The sequence below is a fragment of the Cucumis sativus genome, chromosome 6, assembly GCF_000004075.3.
Source record: "Cucumis sativus cultivar 9930 chromosome 6, Cucumber_9930_V3, whole genome shotgun sequence".
Classification (NCBI taxonomy): domain Eukaryota; kingdom Viridiplantae; phylum Streptophyta; class Magnoliopsida; order Cucurbitales; family Cucurbitaceae; genus Cucumis; species Cucumis sativus.
This window is the reverse complement of record NC_026660.2, coordinates 10501389-10528056: the sequence shown is the minus strand read 5'-3', so window position 1 is coordinate 10528056 and position 26668 is coordinate 10501389. Positions and strand designations below refer to the sequence as shown.

The window sequence follows — 26668 nt, the reverse complement described above, 5'->3', positions numbered from 1 at the left end:
AACTACAACATTATAAGAAAAAATAAAACTTTAACTTCTGCTCTCCAGTGGAGCACTGCAATAATGATCTCTTGCATGCTGTTGGAAGAGCACTATGTGAGGATATAATCAACTTCAAAAACATTTCCTTTGGGAACCTTTTTTTTTTTTTTAACATTACTGAGAATATTTGAGATGCAAAGTTGTTTGGAAGGAAAATAAATTACACTTGGGAAAAAAAGGACTATCTATACATAAGAGAAAGCAGCTTCTAGGCAAAGTGAGTGTTGATCCACTGATAGTTGTGTTTATGGGAGTAGCTGTAGTTCAACACTTTCCTCTACCAATATTAATTAATTGCTTTGTTCTTCATTTCATATGATCACTAAAAAAAGGAAATCACATCTCTTTTTTGGTGTTCAATAAGTGATTTAACAAATAGTAAGCCGGCACCCAATTTGGATTTATGAGTCATCCACTGAGTAGAGGCACCCATTAAAACCAGTGGAATGGTTGACTTGCTTGTGGTTCATTTTTTTCAAGTGTTAAGCGAAGGATGCTTTCAACACCATCATTTTCTTATGTTGTTCTAAATAGGGAATAAATTAAGACAGGACCAATTATTAAGAATTAAAGGGATTTTTCACAATCTTTGATGAAGCCAATACAATACAAGTTCATAAATTTATCTCTAGTGGCATACATGTCAGGATTTTCATATCATTTTTATTGGATTTGTTTGATGGTGATGAAGATAAGCAAAAATAACCTTCTTTCAAAAGTAAAATCTGTCCCTTCATCACCATTTTGTATATATATATTTTAATTTATTTTTTTGGATTTTTCAAGATCAGCATAGTACTTGCTGATCCATCCTTCAATGATTCTAACCTCTGTCTCTCTTTGTTTCACTAGCCATTGAGGATCGGTTTCGTTTGCTCGTAAAATGTCCAAACAATGGGATCCTGAAATATCCAAAACAAATCATCTTAAAAAGAAGAAAGAATTTATGACTATGAATCAATGGGGAAAGACAAAAACGAAACTGAAAACAAAACAGAAGAAGATTGTTACCTTTGGGTGTATGAACTGCAAGAAGACTGTCAGATAAGTTTTGCAATACTCTGTAGTCATACATAAGGAGAGAAATGAGAGATTAAGCATGTAAAATTGGTTCTTCTTCATGTGTCATGACATGATCGAGAGTAATTTTGAAATAGTTAAAATCACTTTTTCTATGTTTAAGATTGTTTCTAAATATGTTTTTTAATCGTTCAAAACTCAAATTTGATTGTATGAACGTTAAGCTAAGTGTAAACCAAGTACTAAATTGATCTTTAATCTTTAATAGTACTTGGTTTTGAATTATTAAAGATATGTTTGTGAATGATTTTGAAGATGAAAAAAATGACTTTAACTATTTTAAAATCATTTCCACCATGCTCTTGATTTTATTTACCCGCCACTGCTATAAGGATCTCTGAGTCCATTAGAGAAAATGATATTGCTGCCAAATCTCTGAAGGATGAGTTTTATGTCCTGCAATTTGAATGGAGATAAGAAAGAGGGGAGAAATTAAAGCCATTTTTGCAATAAATTTGTTTTCAATGCATTTGATAGCCATTTTGTTTATTGTTTTCTTTCTTTAAAATGAAACTTATAAGCCCTAATTCTACCGTTTACTTATAGCTTCCTCGCTTCATTGCCTACTTTGTAAAATGTCTCCAATAACCAAGCCAAAATTTGAAAACTAAAATTTGTAGTTTTAAAAAATTTTGAATTGTTTTTTAAATTTGGCTTGGAATTCAAACAATGTGTTTTCAAAAGTGAAACTAACGAGAAACTTGTAAGAAACAATTATAATTTTCAAAAGCAGAAAACAAAAGATAAAATAGTTATCAAAGGGGACCTATATCCACAGAAAAAAAAGAGAGATGGTCGAAGTGCATACATTGCCTCCATAATAGGTGGTGACCCAGTGAGGCCGCGAAGAAACGCCGTATAACTGATAGCAGTAATCTACAAAGCTTTTAAGGTCAAAAGTGATTGGAGGAAACATAGTATCATTGGTTGTGCTCAATGGCATCACCATCTCACTGCATCTCTGGAACACACAGAAGCTTCTTCAGTGCAGAAACAATCATAATCTTCACTACTAAGTTTCAAACTCAACCGAAATATTTTGATTCACCAGCATTCATAGATGTAGAAATCAAAAGTAAAAAGTACTAAGAGAATGAATAAAAAGAAGGGCATATAATGATTAATGAATCCTATTTTACATCTCCTATGATAAGACAAGTAGATCTCTGTTGCAAAGGAGGTCTGAGACAAATTTTAACATGCTTTTCTCTTGCTAAATCTGTACTACAAAGCTCCATTAATTTCCTTTCATGTAATCTCACTAATAACAACTTCCATAAATTGAATAGGATTTCCCGGTTTATTACTCATATATCGATATTTTGAAGAAAGATTTACCTGCCATCTCCACCCTACGTCCGTTTCAGTTTCGCTTCTCGGCCCAATGTTGTAGCAGGATAGATTTCCTTTATAAGCAAATACACCTGCAGCTACTTTGCTAATAATTCCACTTCCAGGAGAAGCTCCATCAATGCCACCACAGATTCTAGTGACTGGATATCTTGGTGGGTGGTTGTATTGGGCTGCACCAGCATACATAGACCACAAATAGTCTTCCAGTTGAGAGGAACTATTCAAAGGACTAAAAACAAGGAAAGAGAACAAAACAAATGATATGAAAAGTACAGATTTTCTTAACTTCACTAAATTTGGATAGGGGAAATCATTCAAATACCTGCATGTTTTGAACTCTTTGCTAAGAATGGAAAGTCCATTAGGCTTAGAACCAATTATTTCAATTTTGGACCATGAATCTCGAATAGTTTCATAGCAAGTCTCGCTAACTTCCTGCAAACGCAGTCACATTTTTGTTTTTCAAAACATTACAAGATGAAATAGATGATGCATGATTCTAGGATCTTACTCTAAAATCTTTGGTGGCGATAGAATAGTATCCATTATGTGGTGTGATATCTTCGAAGTAAAGAATTGGAGCCGAAGATGCAAGAGCTCCTAGTGCCACATGAGGATATTTAAGACGGAACCATGCAGCCAACACTGTATACATAATATATATGTGTTATGCAATTATATACATAAAAGGATGCAATAGAGTTTGGAGATTTTGAATGATAAGTTACTTACTTCCTCCATATGATCCACCAAGAACAATTACAGGAGAATCTTTAGCATGATACTTCTGTTTTAAATGTATAAGAACAGCTGCATAATCTGCTATTGCTTGAGCTGAGCTGAAATAGCCTAGAGTGCTTGCGTTCTTAAGTGCCTCTTCTCTTGATCCAAAAGGCATCGATTTCCCATAATATCGATGCTAACAAGAAAACAATAAGTGTTAGATCAAAAAAATATTATGTTAAAATTCTAAAGCATATGGACTAAATGAATTCATGGAAGTCGTTACCTCGATATAAACAAGAAGAGCATCAAATCGAGCAGCATTATCAGTCATGAACCCTATAGCGTTCAAATCTCCTTCTAGTGGACCTTCAGCGCCCAAGTAGGCAAGAATCGGAGCGCTAGAATTTGCTCCACCCCAATACTTAAAATTGATTATATATCTATGAGGGAAGCATGTGTAGCTCTCAGGCCTATAGTTGAAGTGATCCAATGTTTGATTATAATAAAATGTCTTGAAATCATCTGAAATAGATGAAGGTATAGCTTCAGCATTATGCAGAAACGTTCTGCCAATTGGACTCAGCCTTGGGATTCTATACTGTGTAGCAGTAACACAGTTTGAAAGGATGAAAAGTATAAAAGGAAGCCATGGGGATGATGAAAACATGGGAAAACTCATGGTAGGATGTTTACTTTGGTAATGCTTGGCCTTAGTTTTCTCAAACAAAGAGCTCCTTTATATAACAAAAAGTTCCCCTCAAGTTTGTTCTGATTTTCTAACTTACTTTTGATCAAATAGTCACAACTTGTCACTAATAGTAACTGGGGAGTACAATCAAAATTTTCCATTGAAGTATTACCTCTTATTTTAAGGGATTAGGAAGTTAGAAGGTTAAAAAACAAATAACCATTTTATCTCTCCTTGGTGTCCATTAAAATTTGGATGCACGAATCATCCACTGACCGCCAGCACCACGGTGAAATTGTTGACTTGATTTGATTGCAGTAGAGAAATAGAGCTTTCATCAGCATAACATGCTTCAAGTGCCAGAAAAAGACACTCTCAACAGCATCATTTCCAAATGTGCAATACAATTGTGGTCCCTCGTCAAACTTTTACTTATCTTGTTCTAAAACCAGTTCAAGATTCTCAGTTTGTTGGTTCCATTTAGTTTTAGAAAGTGTCTTCAGACAAATAAAGTAAAAGAAAAAATTGTAACCTTAAGATCCTTAAAGAAAATCTTAAGATCTTGATAGCATCAAATGTGCTAGAAGCTTAAAGAGAAGACAGAAAACACAGCACAACGGACAGTAAGAATATTTTATTTCTTATTCTTTGATAGAATCACAACATATCATGCTTTTCATTCTCTTTTGTGTAAGTACTGTACAATGAAAAAGAGCAAGAAAATTATTGTTTAAAACTAGAACTCCTTTCGTTTGCCATCGATGTTTTCTATTTTTTGTAGTTTGCCAAATCTGCATAATACTCATCGATCCATTCTTTAATGATACCAACCTCAGTCTTCCTTTGTGTAACCAGCCATTCCGGATCCATTCTATTTGCAGTTAGGATGTCTAAGCAATGAGATCCTGCATAATTCAAAATGTATTAGTTAGAACAAAATCCGATGCCCGCCTAAATTTCCTGCTACATTTTTTCTACTGTTCTTTTTTGTGGCAAACAAACTAAAAAGTCAATAAGTAAAGCCAATGGATTAAAATCCTAGACACAAAAAGTTATAAAACAGGAATAGTATGAATATGATAAACTTGCATAACAAATTGAGGTCAAGGCATTACCATTAGCTGTATACACTGCTAGGAGACTGTCTGAAATATTGTGTAATACTCTAAAGTCAAAAAGAGAGATACAGTCAAGGCCAAGTTAAAAGTAATCCTTTTATTTGTTATAAATATGGATTCCTATCGTGTTTACCCGCCAATACTGTAAGGATCTTTGAGTCCATTGGAAAAAATAATGTTGCTTGCAAATCTGTGAAGAATGAGATGTATATCCTGCGTTTTGAATTTAGAAAGAAAACAAAACAGAATTAAGTAAGTAATTCTTACAGATAAGGAAATCATTTTTTTTCCAACAAAAAAGTGGATCGTTGTGTTGAAAAGAAAATAGTTAAAATGCATACATGGCCTCCATAATAAGTGGTAACCCAGTGAGGCCTAGGGGTAACACCGTATAATTGATTGCAGTAAATGCTGAAGCTTTCGTGATCAAACGTTTCTGATGGAAACATGGTATCATTGCCTGTGCTTATTGGCATCACCATCTCACTGCATCGCTGAGTATAAGAAGAAGCTTTTTCAGTATATAAACAAATCATGATCTTCAGTACTGTATACTTTGAGATCCATATGTAATTTGATTGGCTTTGTCAAAAGAAAAAACAAGCCATTCTTGTGTTATCAATCATATCCAGATTAAGAATGAGCTGAGATTTTGTTTTAGAATTGTTTTTTTCATCTTCAAAACTGATGTGCAATAGAACATAAAAACTAATTTTCAAAATAATGTCAATGTTTTTTTTTCCTTCCATAAAGAAGATGGAAATAGAGATTAGGAAAACCTATTTCCTATTTTGCATCTTCTTGTAAGACCCCCTTAGAAAAAATATTAGGATCATTACTATGGTTATTAGAAGGGATATATTGGTAATTAGATAGTAAGTAGAGAGAGGGTGGGTTGAGAGCGGGGGGGAACTTTATGAGATTTTCTTTAGGAAATTTGGGAAAGACTAACCCTCTCAAAAGGCTAGGTTATCTTGTTACTTTTCTTAATATTACAACACATTTCTATATATTTCCATAATTGAGTGCTTTTGAGTTTCCTGTGTGTTCTTGGGCGTTTCCTTGTTAGGAGGTATCCTAGCACTTCTCTAACAAGACAAGTCAATGTAGAAGGTGAAGGAGGTCCAATACAACTCTCCATATATGCTGGTTTTCTACCCATCAAACCTACAGGACAAAGTTTCCTTTCCTTCTCCATGTAATCAAATTAGTAGTAATAGTGAGTTATCTAGTCGATCAATTCAGTGTAAAAAAAGTAGACATGTGAACCAGAGGGCTCACATGTTAAGAAACCTTACCTGCCATTGCCAGCCAACGGTAGTTTCAGTTGTATTTATGGGCTCATTAATATAACAAGAGAGTTCTCCTCTATAAGCAAATACACCTGCAGCTATTTTGCCGAGTGTTCCATTGGAATAAGTTTGATCAATGGCATCACAGATCCTGTTGACTGGATATCTGGAGGGGTGGTTGTATTGGGCAGCACTTGCATACATGAACCACAAGTAGTTTTCCAGCTGTGTGGAACTTCTTAAAGGACTAGAAAATGAACAGAGGAGAAATGAAAAATAGAAACAAAACAAAACATGTTAAGTCAATGTACTTCATTGAATTTAAACAAGAGTCGCGATTTCACTACCTGCATGTTTTGAACACTTTGTCGAGAACAGAAAGGCCATTGGATTGAGAGGCAACTGTTTCTATTTCAGACCACGACTCCCTTATACTTTCATAGCAAGTCTGGCTGACTTCCTGCCAATTCAGTTTGCATATTAGTTCCAAAACAAAAAAGCTAACCATGAAACAAGGAAGGGATGAAGGATTTAGCATCTGACTCTAAAATCCTTGGTGACAATAACATAGTATCCATTTTCTGGTGTGATATCGTTGAAGTAAAGAATTGGAGCTGAAGAAGCAAGAGCTCCTAGTGCCACATGAGGATATTTAAGACGAAACCATGTAGCCAACACTGTAAACAAAAGGTATATACATGTCTTGTTACGTAATCGATATTAAGAAGTATGGGAACTTTGAATGATAATGTCTTGTTAGGTAATCGATATTAAGAAGTACGAGGACTTTGAAGGATAAACTACTCACTTCCTCCATATGATCCACCGATAACGATCACAGGAGAATACTTAGCACTAAACTCCTTTTTTACATGAATAAGAATAGCTGCATAATCCGCTAATGCTTGTGCTGAGTTAAAATATCCAAGAGTGCTTGCATTTCTTAGTGCTTCTTTCCTTGATCCAAATGGTATTGATTTTCCATAGTACCTATGCTGGCAAGATGGCATAGATTTGAGAGCATAACTACTTATCAAGACTCTATAACAACGAAAATGGATTAAAGACCGCAGGCTGGTGTGAGTTGGAATATACCTCAATATATACTAGAAGAGCATTGAACTTGACAGCGTTATCTGTCATAAACCCAATAACATTCATAGCAGAATCTATTGGTGCTTCAGGACCCAAGTAAGCAAGAATTGGAGCACTTGAATTTGCACCGCCCCAGTACTTGAAGTTGATTATATATCTTTGAGGAAATGTTGTGTAGCTTTCAGGCCTATAGTTGAAATGATCAAGAGTTTGATTGAAATAAAATGTCTTAAAATCATCAGAAGGAGGTAATTCCAAAGCTTTAGAATGATGCAGAAACTTTTCACCAATAGGACTAAGCCTTGGGATTCTAAACTGGAAAGCAGTGACAGAGTTTGAAAGAAATAAAAGTAGAAATGGAAGCCATGGGGAAGAAAACATTGGAAACCTTATGCCAGAATGGCTGTTATGATAATTTTTCAAGCTTTGTCACTTATTGCAAAGAAAGCTTAATCTTAATCTAACCAAAAAATGATAATTATCAAACGGTTGAGAAACAGGCTTCAACTTACAATTAATTGTGATCAGATATTAATATAGTTAGTAGGTGAGACCAAGTTTGTGCAATAGAAAGTCTTGGCAAAAATTTATGTGGTCCTCTTCTTATTAAAGATTGGCCATTGGCAGCCCAGATGAAAGTGAAATGTGTGGAAGTGATATTAGCATACTTAAAGAGACTAATCTTCTCATATAAGTTTGAGAAATTGGAGAAATATGTATACCAAATCCATGTAAATCAATATAAAATTGACCATTGCAATTGGAAACTTCACAAACTATACTATTATTCATACAAACAAATGGACAATGATGCAATATGAATAGAAATTAGAATAGTCTTTTATAAATGGTTCAACATTATGACTAATCAAAATGCTATAGTTGTTGTTGTTGTTATTATTTTAACAGGAAAACAATTGGATGGCTTCATAAATAGTTTGTATGAACACTAAATGAATTCAATGTAAGAAAAAGACTTAAAAGAGAGAAATTCAACCTTGATTCCTTCTCCTCCATGATTATGCTGCATTCATAAGACAATTAGATATCATGAAGCAACAGTGCACGTGTTTGTCGATCCAAGCATAGCTTAGTTGCACTAGTTAGCATCTTAAAAGTTGATGGTTGGTTTCGTTGAACCAAAAAAAAAGATGTTGTGCCTGTTTAATGAATAATACAGAAAATGAAAAACTTGTATTGTTAACTAGAAACCAGAAGTGAAGCTGACCCTTGAAATTTGGACACCAAGAAGAAAAAGGCATATGTGATGACGACAACTTACTACTACAGTTTCCATTCATTTTTCTTTTTTGTTAATCAATTTTATTTTTTCTTTTGAGTATGTCAAAGCTCATCAAATGTTGCCTTTGTTCTAAAATCACAATCTCTTCATGTATGATCTAATAAGCTCTAGAACAGTGCCTTCAGACATATAAAGAAAATGTAAAAGCAGAGCACGAGAGCGTCAACTTTATTAATCAGAAGCAAGAAGCTTACAAAGAGGATAGAAAATATAGCAAGAATCTTTTATTTCTCATTCTACGATGGGTCGTTACAAGTTCATATTGTCAAACGGATAGCTCATATTACAAGTTCATCATACTTTTTCATTCCCTTTTGTGTCGTGTGGATATTGTATAATAGTGCTAAGGAGCAGAAAAGGTATTCTTTACAAACTAGAATGTCTTCAATCACCTTTGAGTGTGATTTCTATTGTTTGTACTTCTTCAAATCTGCATAATACTCGCTGATCCATCCTTTAATGATACCAACCTCAGTCTTTCTCTGTCTCACTAACCATTCAGGATCAGTTTCATGTGCCTTTAAAATGTCCAAGCAGTGAGATCCTACAGAAATTAAAATGTATCAGTGAGAATAATAAAACTCCTCCATCGATTTCCCTCTAGAATTGTTTTTAATCGAAAATATGTTTGGAAATATTTTTAAATATAGCAAAAAGTTTTAGTCTACCAATGATAGACAATGATAGATACTAATAGACAGAGACATTTTGCTATATTTATATATAAGTTGACTCATTTTTCTTTATATGAAAACTTCCTGTGGTTTTTTTTTTTTGGTGCCAAACAAACTCAAAAGTAATGTCATTGTAATATAACTATTAACAATTATTGCTAGTGTTATACTGTTACAGTATGGCAATGATGTTTTAATTGTGAATCAATGGGAAAGAAAAAACAAAGGCAGATGGTAAAACCAATCAACTATAACCCTCCAAAACACAAAAGCTATATATCTCAATTGGCATAAATGAGAATGAAAAGCTTTCAAAACATAGAGACGAATGTATTACCATTTGTTGTATACACCGCAAGGAGACTGTCTGATATGTTGTGCAATACCCTGGAGTCAGAGAAAGACAAATACTTAAGGCCAAGCCAAACCAATCATCTTCATCTGTTTATAAATGAGGGTTTCTGCTTTGTTTACCCGGCAATACTGTAAGGGTCTTTGAGTCCATTGGAAAAAATTATATTGCTACCGAATCTCTGAAGGACGAGTCGTATATCCTACAGTTTAAAAATTTAGAAAGACAGCAAACTTCATTGTATGTAGATAAGGAAAAACTTTTGTTCAAACAAACTAGTAGAGTTTCCTATTAAAAAAGAGAGGGGAGAGATTGAAATGCATACATGGCCTCCATAGTAGGTGGTAGCCCAATGGGGCCTGGGAGGAACACCATAAAGTCTATTGCAATAATTGATGACGCTTTGAAGGTCAAAAGGGGATGGTGGAAACATATCATCATCTGAACCTATTGGCATCACCATCTCACTGCATGACTAAGTACAAGATCAAGCTCTTCAGTGTAGGAAAAAAAATAATATTTCATTGATCGCACAAAGTATTACAAAAGAGAATCCCAATGTTAAACTCCTAAAGGTAGCCTTGAGGCTTTACCTTTTGAAGAGCCAAGGCGGTATGAGGCGTAATAAAAAATATTCTAAAACTTCTAAATTGGCACTACCAATTACTGGTAAACATGATTGTCAATATAAAAGTGAACAGAAAATGAGAAAATGCACCCCCACAAATTACACAAAATAAAAAATTATAAAAGAAATATTTATCACTACCACTACTATTATCATTACTAGGATTGATTTATAATATAAATTCTTGCCTTCACAACAGTAAAAGTAGTCCTAATTCAAACTGTCACATCTCAAACCTTAATATTTTTCTTGAGAAGCTAGGCAAGTCATTATTATTTTTCTAATCATTAGACGAGGCATGTAGATTTTAAGCCTCAACGTTTTTCCACAAAGGGGTAAGCTTCTTTATGAGAGGTGTAAGCCTCCTATATATGATTCAACGAAGACACAAGTCTTGAGGCTAAAACTTAGAATTTTGACTAAAGGAAGGCTAAAAATGTGAGTTAAATTTTCCGGTGATCAATTTACTATCAGAAAAAATATAAGTAAAAAGTACCTGCCATCTCCATCCTACATCAGTTTCTGTTTCATTTCTGGGCTCGTTAATATAACAGGATACACTCCCTCTGAAAGCAAATACACCTGCAGCTATTTTGCTAAGTGTTCCATTCACAGAATAAGTTCCATCGATGGCATCACATATCCTCGTGACTGGATATTTAGGCGGATGGTTATATTGGGCTGCACTGGCATACATGGACCACAAGTAGTCTTCCAACTCAAAGTATCCTCTTAAAGGACTAGAAAAGATGAATAGAAGAAGGCAAAAACAAAGCAGACAAAACGAAACAAACAGATTGTAAGTACAACAATGTATAACTTGAATTTTGGAGAAGAGACACAATTTGTTACCGGCATGTTTTGAACTCTTGGTCGAGAATGGAGAGACCATTCGGCTGATAAGCAACTGTTTCAATCTCAGACCACGATTTCTTAATAGTTTCATAGCAAGTTTCACTGAGACCCTACAATCCACATATTTTTATTTTAAAACATAAAGAACTGATTTAAAAAGAAAGGGTTGTAAAACTTTCAAAATCTTACTCTAAAATCCTTGGTGACCACAGAATAGTATCCATCCTGTGGTGTGATATCGTCGAAATAAAGAATTGGAGCTGAAGATGCAAGAGCTCCTAGTGCTACATGAGGGTATTTAAGACGGAACCATGAAGCCAACACTGAAAAATAGATAGTACATACATGACATGTTAAATATTGGATGTAAGTTAAAGAATTTGTGTCTTTTTACTGCTAAACCACTTACTTCCTCCATATGATCCACCAATAACAATTACAGGAGAATAATTAGCATGAAATTCCTTTTTCACATGTATAAGAATGGCAGCATAATCAGCTATTGCTTGTGCTGAATTAAAGTATCCAAGAGTGCTTGCATTTCCCAATGCTTCGTCTCTTGATCTAAATGGAATTGATTTTCCATAGTACCGATGCTGTTAAGATGACAAACGGTCTTTAGACTTTAGTAACTCTAAAATATAAACTAGAAAACTTGTTTGAGTTAAACTTCACCTCAATATAAATTAAAAGAGCATTAAACTGAATGGCATTATCAGTCATAAACCCAATAAAATCTAAATCATCATCTATTGGTGCTTCAGCACCCAAGTAAGCAAAAATTGGTGCACTCGAATTCGGGCCACCCCAATACTTGAAGTTGATTATATATCTTTGAGGGAATGTTGTGTAGCTTTCAGGTCTATAATTGAAATGATCAAGTGTTTGATTGTAATAATAAGTCTTGAAATCATCCAAAGGAAGCGAATTCAAAACTCGAGAATGATGCAGAAACTTTTCACCAACAGGACTAAGCCTTGGGAATCTATTATGCTGCAAAGAAGTAACAACAGAGGTTGAAAAAACAAAAAGTAATAAAGGAATCCATGGGGAAGAAAACATAGGAAACCTCATGGCTGATTGACTATTTATGAAAAATGTTTCATGCTTTGTCATTTGTTGCAAAGAAAGCCTTATATAACAAAAAATTAATTTCAATTTCTAAAAAAAATTGGAGTATATGATTACACAACATAAACAGATAGTTACTAGATAGAAATATAATAAATTGAGGAGACAATTTTTTTGGCATTAAAGAAACGTCTGTTGTTAAAGAAAGCGAAATGCGTTGGAAAAAGTAATAGCATTCCAATTATTCAAGTGTATTGGGAGAAATATATGTATGACCAAATCAATGCAACCCAAGGATAATCTGACCAATTATAAATGGAGACTTCGGAAATCATTCCACATATAAACCAAACCCAATGGAGAATGATGTAATATGGATTGGATTTTTATATATATATTTATAAATTGGTTGAATTCAACTCCTTAATCTTAATCCCAATAGACCTAAAAACTTAACTTCACCCATGAAGGCAAGTAGAGTTCGAAGATAAACCCATTTTGATATAATCTTAAATCAGTCATTCAAGCTAAAAGCTTAAGTTTATGAGTTTGGATAAATTTAATCATTTGATAAAAGTAATTGGATGGAATATATGAAATGGACAAAAAGAATAAGAATTGAGAAGAGACAGAAATTAGACCTTGATATTATCTCCCCTTCAACGAATATGAACAAGAAGAAGAAGAAGCAAGAGTGTGGATATTTAAAAATGAAGAAAATGAAAAGGTTGAATATATGCTTTTCGGAAGAAACAAACAGAAACCAAAAGGGAAGGAAGCTGAAGTTTCTTCAAATTCAGCAATCGTTTGTTTACTTTTGTTTGTATTTGAAATTAAAAATGGGAAATAAATACATATGGTGAATGCCGTTGACACTCTGCCCATTGGATTTGCGTCGAACTTCTCTTTCATCAACTCCAACCGAAATTACGATTTCATAAATAGTCTAAGAAAACGGTCTTTAATAATGCCTTTGTTTTATATTGATATACAAAATTTTACATTACTCAATTTTACGTCAAATCTTGTTATATTTTATAAATATTAATATTTTCAAACACTTTCATAATTTACAATAATTTTCAATTTTAAAAATATTTATAATAATTTTCAATTTTAAGTTATTTTTAAACAGACTAAAATAAACCAATATATTTTCAAACCAAAATTTACAATAATTTTCAATTCTAAAACAAAAAATTTGAAAACTATTTTAAGACTTTGACATTTTTTTTAAAAAAAAATAAGTAGAAAGTGAACAATAATACAATATAAATTTATCGTTATAATTAATAACAAAATCTATATGAAATTTCTCTTCACAATAATTTGTCAACATATGTCTATATCTTATTGTTTTATATTAATATTTGGTAGAATTCACGAAAAATATTTTGAACAATCAGGTTCCTTCTTTAATTCATATATATTAACAAAATATACCATTGACAATTAATTTTAAATTGTAAAACTAATAATTGAATTAATATCGTCTATAAATAATTAATTTATTAATTATTAATAATAAATACATAAAAGAAAAACTCAAAGGTATTATTACCAAATGTGTTTTTTAAATCTTCCAGACAAGTTCTCTAATCTCTTCACATTAAATCTCTTTTAATTGAATAGTTAATAAAAGAAATTGAAGAGATTTGGAATTTTAAAATGCATGGAACTTTCTTATTAATTATTTTATGTTATTGCTAACATATTCCCAACTTATTAAAGTTAATATAATAATTTAAATTCAAGTTCTAACTAACAAAAAAAAAAATTGAATACTATTCTTCGTCGATTTTTATTTTGAAACGTTCGCTTAAATTATGATTATCCTTGTAATTTAATTATATTTAAGTTTAAGAAACAAATAACATCAACAACAGAAATAAGAGAACTAAACAACTTAGAATAAGGAGAACATAAAGTAGGAAAATTATCTTTCATTTGAATGTCGGTTCAAACTATGAATATCAATAAAAAAGAAAATTGTCCAACTATTAGACATAAAATGTAACTTGATCGATGAAAAATGAGATTTCGGTAAGAGGTTTAGAACTGTCGAACAAAAGGTTAACAAACTTCCGAGCAGCCTAACTCCACGATAGTAAATAGTCATTAAGAGAGATAACGTTAAGAAGGTCTTCACACATGGCCATTTGTTGTAAGAACCTTGACTGCGTTACATATTTTGATATAGTTGAGTACTTTGAGACGACCGCCCGGTTCATATTACAAATTTATTTAAAGAGTATGTGTAAAGACTTGTTTAATTATGACATTTGTGGGTGGCTGTGAAATCATCTAATTGTATGATTTAATTATAAACTAATGTTAAAATGTATATGTTTGTCTTATAGTTGACAACCTATATTGAAATATTTAAATAGTGTAAAAGGTCTACAAGCATTATTTTTTTTTGACGTTTTCCATTAAGAGAAGGATAATGAGATGTATTCATCTCTAAATCTCACTTTTTATTGCACACAAACAAGAAGAATTAAAATGTTTAAGAAAAGGAAGGTGAATATGCTACGTAACCAATAATGATCAAACAAATTGGTATAGTTGCATTCTTCGTAAGTTAGACTGTCAAGTGTCACAATCACAACCCTTTAAACACGATGCAAGCGATTGTGCGGCACTTTTTCTAACTCGACGAACAAGTCAGTCGATCAAAATCTGCAAGTCACGGACAAATTTAACACACGGTTCAACCTCCCCTCACGTCTTTGGAAAAATATTTTAGAAAACGTGAAAGAGAATTAAATTGATTGAAAACGTTGTTAAAACAAGCTTTGAAGACTGTCAATTGCAATAAGAAAGCATAGATTGCAAAAAGTACGACAAGACTTGAACAGTGATTCAACAGGTATGCCTAGTACATTTTGAAGATTTTCAGTTCTGGTAGGCTTGCATATGAAAATGCCGAAATGTCACACCCAAGCATATCGACTTGAAATTGAAAGTAACTAACTAAACTATGTATAAGACATAAAGACAATATAAATTGGGGCTACTCGGAGCATACGGCCATAGGTAAACACACCTTGGACAAGTATGTCCGTTACACCAAGTGTTAGCACCTTTCCATGGAAGGTGAGAAATGTTTCATCTTTTCTCCTCCTTTCTTTCTCTCTCTTCGACCAAGGAGTCTTTACCTGCGAAGTTTCATTCTTTAGTAAAGATTGAATTCCTTAAAGTTCAATCATCACTAGAATAGTGTCATCAGACGTTTAAAGAAAATGAAAAGGCATAACAGTAGTAGTACGAAAGCGTCGACTTTATTAATTGAAACTTTCGGTGTGGGTATAAGATACAAGAAGAGGATCTATTATTTCTCATTCTACCATGGGTGGTTACAAATTCAAATTCTCTAACGATAGCTCATATTGCAAGTTCACAATGCTTTTTATTTCCTTTTGTATAGACACTGTAATGGAAAAAGAATGTCTTCAATCACCTTTGAGTGTGATTTCTATTGTTTGTACTTTTCCAAATCTGCATAATACTTGCTGATCCAACCTTTACGATGCCAACCTCAGTCTTTCTCTGTGTCACTAACCATTCAGGATCAGTTTCATGTGCCTTTAAGATGTCCTAGCAATGAGATCCTACAGAAATCAATGTATCAGTGAGAGTAAAAAACTCGACCATTAATTTCCTTTTAGATTTTTTTTTCTTTATGGTGTCAAACAAACTAAAAAGTAATGTCATTCTGATAAATGAAAATCCTCCAAGACACAAGCTATATATCTGGATTGTGGATTGTATGGTGTTCCTCCATACCATTTGGACCTAGAGATGATAAATGGCAATAAAAAGCTTTCAAAACATAGAGATGATATGTTTCCACCATACCCTTTTGACATTCAAAGCATCATCAATCATTGCCATTGCAATAGACTGTATGATGCACATACTCCATGGCCAAACATATCCTAAGTGTTACGTTACAGTGTTACCTACCAGGGCTGCTTGGTTTTGCGTATGACATCACAATGCCACTCCCTCAAACTTGAGCTTGAATTTCTATAATCTCCTCACTCAATTTCATCTACTTCAATAAGTCGGAGTTAGTTTTTTTATCAAATCAACTTCTACCATGAAGAAGTACAAATTGACCATTTTAAATCTTTGAATTTTTTTTAAAATGTTTCAGTTTGGAATTTTTTAACTAACATCGACTGAACCTCTCCTTATCTCCAACTGATCACTTTTGGTTCAGTAAACTCAGTTTTTCGATCTATCATGTTCACCTTAGTTGCATATGTTTAAATATTTCAAACAAAAATCATCAAAATATTCAATGAAACATAGAACCTAATATAATTGAGGCAAAATTGCATCAATCATTCTTTTTAAATCAATGTATATTAATGTTTTTCTAATGAAAATCAAAAGTATATTAATGTTTTTCTAATGAAAATCAAAGGTAAGGTATATTAGTGAGAAAAAGTAGGTCATATATAATGGCTGAAATGAAAATATGTTGGCAGAGGAAAGTTACAGACTCTCTTGATGTACTTTAACAAAATTGATCTTTCCAACTTCTGTTTTGCAAATGATTGATAGAAACAAAGAGATGAAAGGAGAGAAACAACACATACCTCACTGACTATGGAGATACATAGAATTATCTATATGACACTTCACTCGCAAATGGCACAACAACACAAAGAGATATAGAGAATTAATAAAGCAACTTCTCTGAAGTGTAACATCACTATCGTTTCAATTAACCTTCTAATCAGTTTCTAAATCATTTCAAAGTCATAACAAAAGTTGGACTATATAACCTAGTTCTAAGCTTTCTAAACCAAAAGTAGGCAAGACCATCCACAATATGGCAAGGGAGTCCAAGGAAAAATTTAAATCCAACCTGAATCAATAATAAATTCTGCCATAATCAGAAAAATAATGCAGCATCAATATCAAAAAACCCAAGATATCAAAAATTGCATTCAACGAATCTGTATTAGTGATAACTAAATTCCATGCACAATAGAGCTAACCACTCCTCAAACTTTACACTACCTTTAATGGAGTAAGAATAGATCAAAGTAATTACAAAATAAAGAGTACAAACAACATGACTAGGGGTAAACAACACTGCTCCGTAAGAAATGAAGTCTCAGGAATCATCATCTGAAGATACATATGGTTGCATGCGAGGGGGAAACACATGCATGACTCCACGATCATGCAGAGCAAACAAACACTTGTAGAGATGATCGAATCTTTCCTCTGAGCGTCTATGGTAGCTGCGAACACGACGTTCCAATCGTCGAATTTGCTCGTCAAGGGATAGAGGCCTTTGTGTCTGCCTAGGAAGATCTATGGTCAGGGTTTGCCGTACCTCTCGAATGGGTTCTGCCTCATCCTGGTCACTTGGCTCATCATTGTGGCCTGCATCGGTCGTCTTATTGCAGTGGCTTGTGCCAGCAGTCTCATCACAGTGGCCTGCACCCATGGGCTCAAAACTCCAACCAGGAATTTCCATAATAAAACTCTTATCCATGATGGGCTTAGGGTCAACCAACTCCTCCTTTTCGTTCCACACGACGCCTTCATTCCTACACAAGGCTGTAATTAGAGATGAATGACCAAGTCCTCCAGTCATGCCACTCTTACGGATGTTGCATAAGGACTTCTGAATGACTTTACCAACATCCACAGACCTCTTAGTGGCAATAGCGTAAAGAAGAATCGCCCTCTCTTTCGTGACACTACTCGTATGAGCCACAGGAAGTAACTTAGCACAGATAAATTTGTGCCACACTTGGTTAGAAACAGTCAAGTTTGAAGATTTAAATCTAATTGGCTCGCCTGGATTAATAACCCATTCAGCTCCAGGTTGGCAGAGCTCACGAATGATCTGGTGAACATCCACATGTTCACTAGCGTAGATATCATATTCATCACGCTCAAAGTTAGGTAAGTGATAGTACCGATTGATTGTGCCATAGTCGAAGGAAACCTGACGACCACGTACAAACGATCGAGAACTGCCCTCAACCATATTAGCATAAAATTCACGAACAATGGAAAGCACTGCCGGCTCAGGCTGTTTCACAAAATCAGACCAACCCCGTTGCATAATATTCTGAAATAGTTGGGGTTGATGAACTTCGCACGGAGCCAATCCCCTTTCCGGTATAACACTACTCTTAACAACAAGTTTCCTATACCGATCGGCAGCATCCTTACTAATAAATTTATGGCGATTGAAAGCCCCTTCCGAGGAAAGTGCGGATCGAGCTCTTTTAGTTTTGGAACTCATCATACAAGCACAACCCAAAAAACAAAGGAAACAGCCCCAAATCGCATATGAACTCAAGAAATGTCACGCCAATCTACCTCACAATTCAAATTCGAAATGTCTAACAAAAAAATCCACAAAAAAGCATTCCTACCCAGATTTATTCTACTCCAAAATAACCAAAATACTAAAAAACAAGCTCAAAAGTAGAGAGAATGTACCCATGGAATGGCAGCTTAAAAATGCCCAAAAAGTGATGGCAAACCGCTTCGAATCCTTCAGTAACCTGGAAATTAAGGAGAAAGAATCGCAAATAGTTGAGAGACAAAGAAGAATTGAGAGAGATGGGGGAAAATAGCGGGGATGCGGCTAGGGCTAGCGCGCGAACTTGTATTTAAAATCACACCGGTTTTCGTAATCTTTGTTTTGGAAAAATGAAATTTAGGCTACCCTTTTAACATAAGATACAGTTTAATCCCAGGTTTTAAGAAACTTAAGACTCAAAATAAGCACAAATCAACTCGGATCAAATATGTAATTCAAATCTCTATTCCACATTTTGAAAATAGTTACATTAAGTAAATAAGATTATGGACTATTTTTGTACCTACTCAAATCGATATGGATATAAGTATTTCCTAAAATAATAATTCAAAAATTAACATCTTTATTTTGTTAATTTTAATTATAATCTAAACCTAGAAAACAATATAATTTTATACACGTGTTATTTCTTTCACTAAACAATAGTACATATTGTATAATTTGAACTTTTTAGAACTACTTGTAACGAAGTCGTGCAAAGTTGAAAATGTTAAAAATTTAAATTTAATGTTTTAAAATAGTATTTAACAATTTAAAGGAGAAAAAAAATTAAATATGAATACATGATATGATATGGTGATATATACCAATGTTTTCTTTCTCAACCATATATGATCGGTTATGAATGAAATTAGTTGTGCTTGTCGATCTTGACAAATACATACACTTAATAATCATGTCTCATTTTAAAGGATTGTATATTGTCGATATTAATAGCATATTCTACTTAATGGACGAGTGGTGTGCTATCTAGGAGGAAGGTAAGTGTGTAATAGACATCAAGCTCAATGGTAGACACATTTTAGACGCAATGGAGGAAGTCGACCCTTTTTCTTCTTCAATTGGCAGAAACGGCGACTCTCACAGTTCTTGTCTTTGTTTTTCAACATTGGCTAAGAAACCAGTGAAGTATTTCATGGTATTCTACTTTAACCTAATCTCTTTTGCCTATCTTACCTTCGATTCTAATTTAGAAATTTTGAGAAGTATATATTCGAATTCATTTTTATTTTTGTAAATGATTCCAAACATATGGATGCATTCACTAACTCGAGGTTCAAGAAAAATCCAACAGTACTTGTTTTTTATTAGAGGGAGAAAGGGATGAGAAATGATCGAAAAATTTAGCGGATGAGTTCAATATTTGTCAGACTTGTTATTTGATTCTCATAAACGAAGAAGAAACTAATGATTCGATCAATCCACCCAAGTTTAGCCTAAGATGGTTCAATCCTTTTGTTGAAGTTTTTATCTTTTACTGATCAATTCGATTATTGTTTTGAATGAATTGAATGCTCTGTTTATGTTTGATTAAAGTTCTGAACAAAATATCCTAACGATTTGATCACCATTTTTACAAATTTGCATTGGGTGTTGGTAATTTGGATTGAGTTGGTTCAATACTTAGCTTATTTAGTTTGATAGTTAACATGTTCATGTTCAACATTTGTTAGATCGATAATCCAACATCATCCGAATACCTATGTTAGACACTTATTTTAGTTACATATATAACAAGACGTATTATTAATTATTATACTAGAGACACTTCAGTATTTATCGAAATGCATCGTTACTTTTGTTTTAGTTTATAAATGATCAAAGAGTTTAGTTAAAATGAAATACGGGTATATTTTTTTCTCATGATCAATTTACTATTAGAAAAAAAATATATAAAAAGTGTACAAATTAGGTATAGACTTTTCTTTTTGGTTATTTACATCATACAACAACTTTAATACACAAATAATAATACACAAAAGATTTTTGTTATTTAAAAGTACTAATACACTTGAAAAAAAGGTTCATTTATTAAATACATTTCATTATTTTCTATACGTCTTTTATTATATTCTAAATAGAAAATATGTGTTTTTGTTTTTCATTTTATTTCTCGTCGTTAAAAAATAGCTAGATCAAGAAGCTGGTGACTCTGTGATTGCGCTCACCATGTTTAATGTCACACACGGTTGATCAACCGGAACCTGCATATAAAATTATTTATAAATCATAAGTAAGTAATAAGAGTCAAAATAAAGGTATATGAATTTGAAAGATTAAAATAAAATAATATACATGTGTATGAGTATGAGTATATAACTTACAAAATGGCCTGCTCCAAGGATCCAATAGAAATTCAAATTTTTGTGTGACCTAATGAAGCCTTTGGTTCCTTTCTCTTTCCCACAAAATAGAGGAATTCTTTCTGTGTTTAAGAATGACTTTAGCTCATTCCACCTTAATAGAAAAAAACAACAATAAGTAACAGTTTAAAAAATATTACGACATATAGACTATACTTATCTTTGCATAGTCATTCAATAGTTCAATAAAAACTTATTATGTGGTAAGAAATTTTGGATTAAAAAAACGGTTGTTATTTTGCCATGTGACGAACGTGAGGTCCTATCAAGATACATGTTTAAACTATACTTAATCATTGTTCAAAACGTATAGAGATATATCACTTAAAAAGAGAAATTACTTGAGTTTATTGATCCATGCCTCTACTCCCTTGGTACAACAAATAAGATCAACCTAAAAAACAATCAAATTAATGCTCATTAAATCTCACTTAACAAAAAAAATTAGCTTAAATCCATAGACTAATAACGATTAGAAAATACTATTAACAAGTCGTGTTATTGTCAAAATGAGTCAAGTTCAATTGCTATCAACTTCATATATTGCAAAAAAAATAAAATACTTACTTGACCGTTATAAATAGTGACATTGACACCTTTGGCAAGCAACTCATCAACCTGATCATCACAAAGAACGATAAGTAAAAATTATATTGAAATGATTTAATAATCAACGAGTAATTAATTAATAATATTGAAATTAGGTTGGTTAATACCTCATTAATCCTTGGTTTCATGAAGTCTGCCGTAAAAAATTCAAAGACTTTGTCTGATTGACCTCCCCATCTATGCATGCAAAAAATTCACCATTTACTCACCAATTCAATTATATTTGTAATGAAATATACATGTGTATACATTAATTTAAAAGAGGTGTATGTATGAATATAATAAAATGGTATATAGTTTAGTTACATACGTGACATCTGGTGGTATAATTTTGAGTTTTTGCTTAATTGGGCCATTCATCAAAGCATCTAAGTTTCCCTCACCACCTGGCTTGTAATTTTTGTAACTAAAGAATGAAGGTTTTCGTCCTTTTAATTTCATGGAATCAATGCTATTTGATTCTATGTTTATTGTTGTTGAGACTACTGGATCCATATCATCATCCAACATGAAGTTATAAAAATCCTGTTAACGTTAACGTGCATACCAAATATAACCGTTAGTCTCAAATATTATCAATTGAATTGAATGTTTTATAATATGGAAAAGGAAAAACATACCACTCCGTTGCTTCTTGTTACAATGAAATCCTCGAGATTATTCCATGAAACTGTTGCATTGTCGTACATTCCTTTCTTAATTTGATCACTGATCTCTAATGCTATCCTGTTTTTTAAAAACATATTTTTGTACATAATTAAATTTACATGTAATAACTATTTGTTTGTTTTTTCAAATTATTCTACTTGATTATCTATTTTTATCAATATTTAAAAAAAAATCAAGTTAAAATTTGAAAACTAATGAAAACGTAATTTGGGAAACATTTGTTATTTTTTAAATTTAATTAAGAATTATATCTTGTATTTAAAAAAAATATATATAAGAGAAACTAAGAGAAAATATTTAAAAAACTAATGAAAAATCCACAGTTAAAATAAGAGAAAAAATTAATTTAAAAACCAAACACAAATATCAAAACAATAATCAACACTTTCTATTTATGTGTGAAAAAAAATTATGAATAAATCGTTTTTAGGATTTTTTTTTCAAAAGTAGAAAAAATGAAAAATGAAAAACTAAATAAAAAATAAAAAAAATTATAAAAAATAACAAATTTTATAAAATATTTACATTTTCAAATTCTATTAATAATAGACGTAGCAATCAGATTGTCTATTATTCATAAAATCTAAAATATCGTTATAACTTATAAATATTTTAATTTAGTTTGCTATTTAAAAAAAATGTTTCCAACATACCATTTATTACACTAAATTTTTTTGTATGATTGATTAAATAGGTATAGAAAGAAAAGAAAAGGTGAATTTAGATTGACTCATTAGATATCTGATGTGCCACGCTGCCGATCCGTGAGAGGTCGTGGAGAAGAGGGCCCCAGGAAGACTGTATGATGATTTTTAGATACAAAGATTAATATATTCATTTTAATTGATTAAATTGACGGTTGAGATTGAGAGATTGGGAAAACGAACGGTGAAATCTTCCGGTGATATCCAACTGTCTCCTAAGGCCACCCCTTCAAATCAAAATCCCACATGCTTCTAAATTAATAATTAAGTTCCAAGGATAAATATAAATTACTCTTATTAAACCTCAAGAGCATAATTTAAATTTTTTTAAAAAAAGTTTTATTTTATTTTTATGTATAAGGTAAGATATAAAAAGGATAGTAGTTTTTATGTGACACCTACCAAAGCAATATAATATTTAAGACAATATATTTATACGATTCTAACCCAAGAATAAAACCACATGCTTGCATTTTATTTTCTTAATTCTCCATTATACAAGCTCTCTTTTTGTTCTCCTTCTAAATTTAACAATCATACAGATAGAGATGACATATTTGATTTAGCTATATTCTAAATTTATTGATATACAGATATTATGAGTAAGTATGATAAACCGAAAAATCAAGCTATAAAAAAACATGGTTGGTTAGAGATAAAGAGAGGTCGACACCATTTTTTTAAAAAAATTGGAAGATTTAAATTAGCCTAACGTGACACCATAAGTATATATTTAAATAAAATGTACCTCGAAGGTTAAGCTTCAAATGGCCAGCTTGGATGGAGCGGAGGAGGGACAAAGCAAGAGTGACAGCAAATTTTCCACCGTAAGACTCCGCGAAGATGTAAAAGGGAGTGTTGTGTAGGCCGATGGTATTGTTAGAAACCTTAGTTAGCAAAGTCGTCATGTCGTTGGCCGCATCCCAATCGCCTTTTGCAAATTGTCCTAAATTATCGACAAAGCTATATCCGGTCCCAACAGGATTATCCTATTTGAATATGAAAACAAGAATAATATTTGTTTTGAGAAGGAAAGAAAACCAAAAACAATAATGCAATAATTTGATTGATTAAATTAAAAGGAAAAAAGAAGTGAACTAATTACCACAAATAAGAGGTCTGCTTTTCGTAACCATGTTGAGTTTCTTGGCTTTAAGTTGGAGTCGAGTGGCCCTATTTCTAGGAAGTTCCCAAACCCAGTTCCTGACCCACCCTGTTTTCATATAGTTCCAAAATCATTTGTTAAGAATAAGATCACATTTTACATACACATATATACATAAATTTTGCTAACTATATCAATTAGTGGTGCACATCCTAAACCGTTTTTCTAAATAAGCTACAATTTAATTAATTATGAACAAGTAAATGCATGTTTGAAACGATTTTGATTACCGATTAGTCAAAGTCGGCTAATCAATTTTATTCTTTAAAATAATTTTTCTAACATACTTATTGACCCTCCTTGATTCTATTGATCTATCATTCTTATACCTAATATTAGTTATCATTTCAAATTGAAAAGAAACTTATTGACATCTTTAATTGTTGTAAACTTAATATAATATAAAATATATGACTCAACAAAAAGATAGAAAATACAAATTGATTAACATGATTTTCTAAAAAAGAAGAAAAAAGATCATTCAAATGAAAAACGTTATTCAAATTAGTAACTAAATTATATAATTGGAAAAGTAGAAAAAAGGGCTCACCGGGCCGCCCTGCAACCAAAGAATGGTCGGCCATGGCTTAGAAGCATCCTTCACTCTGAAAGGGCTTCGGTAAAGCCACCAGAACATATGTGCTTCTGAAGTACACCACACCAAAATTTACATCACGACTAATCAACAATCTATTTAATTAAATTCAAATTAGTGATTTAAAAATAGAAAAAGAAAAATTGGCTTACTGGGTCTAACTTGAACATAACCCCATTCTTCATTTCCATCTCCAGATTTGTGAGAAATACTACTGGAAATTCCAAATTGAAACAGAGAAGAAGAAGAAGAAACAACAATCAGAAGAAGAAGAAGAAAGAGTTTCTGACCCATTAGAGAGAAATTCAGATTTTTTTTTATATATAATTAAATGAAAGCAATTGTATTTATAATTAAAATAGAATATGAGCATTGGAAAATGAGAGAAGAAAAAACGAAGGGGACGGCAAACGCAAATTAAGACAAAATAAGAAACAATGGAAACAGAGAATGTTACCTAAGGCTTCGTTTAAGGACACAGAATGACAACGGATTTACGTTGGATTTTCTAACTTATGCTTTTCTTTCTTTTTTAATTGGGGTTTTAGGATTACTAATCTTAATTAGGTAATTACATTTAATTTCAATTTATTTCATAGGGATGCATGGGGACGATGAATCCCCATATTTATGGTTTAATTGAAGATATTATGCTTTATTGGGATTGGGTTAGTGGATGTGTCTAATAGCTTAGTTTTTTTTTTTTTTTTTTCCATATGTAACTATTCATTGGATTTGTTTTAGACCATATTTATTCCACAGAAAGCTTAGTTTTTAAGGTATGATTTTCCATTAATATTTATTGTGATTATTTAGATTAAAATGGTTATTTATTTTTTCGTGGGAATTAATAATCAAGTAATTGTATACTTTTTTCTCTAATTTTTTCATTAATATTTATTGGAATTTATGTGGGAGGTTGATCAGGTTTCTTTACAGCATATCTAATAAGTGATTAAATGTGATCTTTTTGAAGTTATATATATTGAATTTATTATGTTTTTGAAGTGTTTAGAATTTGGCTATTCTTCTACATGTTTTTTTTATTACAAAAGTGTATACTCAGGAGTTAGTAAGTACGTGGGGTGGTTTTAGTTCTTTTTTACCACATGAGAAAAAGAAAAAAGAAAATGAAAATGAACGTTGTATTATTGCTAAAAATTGGAACGCTTATATGAGGGTAAAATAGGTATTATAAGAAAATGTAGGGATAAAATGGGAATACAAAGATTCTCCATTTTTCTTCTCTGCTTTTAATATGATAATATGATAGAGATAGGGATAATCATTGTGTAATAAATCATTAACTTTTTAATATGATAATCTATTTTTTAAGTCCATGTTATTCTTAATCATACTAACCTGACAACTAACCTGTCTATAACGAATGAAAATAGCATATAAAGTTTAATTTATTAGATTGAATGAAATGATTTTGTAGTGTAAGGAATGAAAATAACATATAAAGTTTAATTTATTAGGTTGAATGAAATGATTTTGGAGTGTAACTTAATCCAAAGTTTATGTTTGAATAATATGTTTTCAACATGATTTTGTAATACTAAACTTAACGATTCTTGCATGACTACTTTCTTTAATATTTTGACTCCCTCAACTCGACATACACATCTCAATAATTTTAGTTAAGTTGTATAATTTCAATCAATTTTAATAATGTAATATCGTGGGATCTTGAAACCTAAACACCAAATGGACTTATCAAGTCTTGAGTGAACCTGAATTTAGAAATTACCCCCAAAAGTCCACGTCATACATCTCTCCAACGGCTCTTATCCAATTCCCCTTCTCTTCTAATCCCCCGCCGTCGGTCTCTCTCCTCTCAACCTCTCATTCTCCATCTTCCGCCGCCGTACTTTCACCATGAAACCCCAATTTTGCCACCGCAAGCTCCTTCTAGA

General features: G+C 32.2%; 4 protein-coding genes and 1 long non-coding RNA gene across 6 annotated transcripts; all 5 read right to left on the bottom strand.

The window, feature by feature from the left end:
- Positions 1-365: 365 nt before the first annotated feature.
- On the bottom strand, positions 366-4022 carry LOC101222253 (lysosomal Pro-X carboxypeptidase). The gene is made up of 9 exons (XM_004145722.3): positions 3485-4022; positions 3208-3394; positions 2987-3120; positions 2798-2910; positions 2461-2704; positions 1931-2083; positions 1439-1518; positions 1054-1103; positions 366-944 (listed from the first exon to the last, which is right to left on the bottom strand). Exons 1-9 carry the CDS (start codon positions 3878-3880, stop codon positions 802-804), a joined length of 1500 nt encoding a protein of 499 aa, XP_004145770.1. The 5' UTR covers positions 3881-4022; the 3' UTR covers positions 366-801.
- Positions 4023-4507: 485 nt separating this feature from the next.
- LOC101215127 (lysosomal Pro-X carboxypeptidase) lies at positions 4508-7859 on the bottom strand. The gene is made up of 9 exons (XM_004145777.3): positions 7395-7859; positions 7108-7294; positions 6843-6976; positions 6647-6759; positions 6306-6546; positions 5349-5501; positions 5141-5220; positions 5005-5054; positions 4508-4794 (listed from the first exon to the last, which is right to left on the bottom strand). The coding sequence occupies exons 1-9, from the start codon at positions 7773-7775 to the stop codon at positions 4658-4660; spliced, it is 1476 nt and encodes a 491-aa protein (XP_004145825.1). The 5' UTR covers positions 7776-7859; the 3' UTR covers positions 4508-4657.
- Positions 7860-8838: 979 nt separating this feature from the next.
- LOC101214891 (lysosomal Pro-X carboxypeptidase) lies at positions 8839-12280 on the bottom strand. The gene is made up of 9 exons (XM_011658745.2): positions 11882-12280; positions 11616-11802; positions 11396-11529; positions 11204-11316; positions 10848-11091; positions 10049-10198; positions 9846-9925; positions 9709-9758; positions 8839-9241 (listed from the first exon to the last, which is right to left on the bottom strand). Exons 1-9 carry the CDS (start codon positions 12278-12280, stop codon positions 9105-9107), a joined length of 1494 nt encoding a protein of 497 aa, XP_011657047.2. The 3' UTR covers positions 8839-9104.
- A 2809-nt stretch (positions 12281-15089) lies between these two features.
- On the bottom strand, positions 15090-19047 carry LOC105435799. 2 transcript variants are annotated; one of them, XR_969746.2, is made up of 3 exons: positions 18761-19045; positions 15741-15891; positions 15090-15438 (listed from the first exon to the last, which is right to left on the bottom strand). It is a non-coding gene; the product is annotated as an uncharacterized LOC105435799 (long non-coding RNA). The 2 variants fall into 2 exon arrangements; XR_004217822.1 differs by lacking the exon at positions 15090-15438 and having other exon boundaries at positions 15543-15891; positions 18761-19047.
- A 1488-nt stretch (positions 19048-20535) lies between these two features.
- Positions 20536-25080, bottom strand: LOC101214649 (serine carboxypeptidase-like 51). Its single transcript, XM_011660111.2, has 13 exons — positions 24902-25080; positions 24705-24799; positions 24095-24202; positions 23738-23978; positions 23173-23216; positions 23016-23083; positions 22237-22342; positions 21927-22141; positions 21724-21793; positions 21575-21625; positions 21349-21401; positions 20969-21101; positions 20536-20848 (listed from the first exon to the last, which is right to left on the bottom strand). Exons 1-13 carry the CDS (start codon positions 25041-25043, stop codon positions 20780-20782), a joined length of 1395 nt encoding a protein of 464 aa, XP_011658413.1. The 5' UTR covers positions 25044-25080; the 3' UTR covers positions 20536-20779.
- Between the last annotated feature and the right edge of the window lie 1588 nt (positions 25081-26668).

What these genes read in the sequence shown, in the direction of transcription:
- LOC101215127 (XM_004145777.3), bottom strand. Translation starts at nt 7,775, where the DNA reads ATGTTTTCTTCCCCATGGCTTCCATTTCTACTTTTATTTCTTTCAAAC. An exon ending in CCACTTATTATGGAGGCCAT is followed by an intron (nt 5,221 to 5,348) that starts GTATGCATTTTA and finishes TTCAAAACGCAG; the next exon opens with GATATACATCTCATTCTTCA. An exon ending in AGCAGTGTATACAGCTAATG is followed by an intron (nt 4,795 to 5,004) that starts GTAATGCCTTGA and finishes TGAATTATGCAG; the next exon opens with GATCTCATTGCTTAGACATC.
- LOC101214649 (XM_011660111.2), bottom strand. Translation starts at nt 25,043, where the DNA reads ATGGGTCAGAAACTCTTTCTTCTTCTTCTTCTGATTGTTGTTTCTTCT. An exon ending in TAACAAGAAGCAACGGAGTG is followed by an intron (nt 22,142 to 22,236) that starts GTATGTTTTTCC and finishes TAACGTTAACAG; the next exon opens with GATTTTTATAACTTCATGTT. An exon ending in TCCTTGGAGCAGGCCATTTT is followed by an intron (nt 20,849 to 20,968) that starts GTAAGTTATATA and finishes TTTTATATGCAG; the next exon opens with GTTCCGGTTGATCAACCGTG.
- LOC101214891 (XM_011658745.2), bottom strand. Translation starts at nt 12,280, where the DNA reads ATGAGGTTTCCTATGTTTTCTTCCCCATGGATTCCTTTATTACTTTTT. An exon ending in TGGTGGATCATATGGAGGAA is followed by an intron (nt 11,530 to 11,615) that starts GTAAGTGGTTTA and finishes TCTATTTTTCAG; the next exon opens with TGTTGGCTTCATGGTTCCGT. An exon ending in CCACCTACTATGGAGGCCAT is followed by an intron (nt 9,926 to 10,048) that starts GTATGCATTTCA and finishes TTTAAACTGTAG; the next exon opens with GATATACGACTCGTCCTTCA.
- LOC101222253 (XM_004145722.3), bottom strand. Translation starts at nt 3,880, where the DNA reads ATGAGTTTTCCCATGTTTTCATCATCCCCATGGCTTCCTTTTATACTT. An exon ending in ACGTAGGGTGGAGATGGCAG is followed by an intron (nt 2,084 to 2,460) that starts GTAAATCTTTCT and finishes TGTGTGTTCCAG; the next exon opens with AGATGCAGTGAGATGGTGAT. An exon ending in TGCAGTTCATACACCCAAAG is followed by an intron (nt 945 to 1,053) that starts GTAACAATCTTC and finishes TGGATATTTCAG; the next exon opens with GATCCCATTGTTTGGACATT.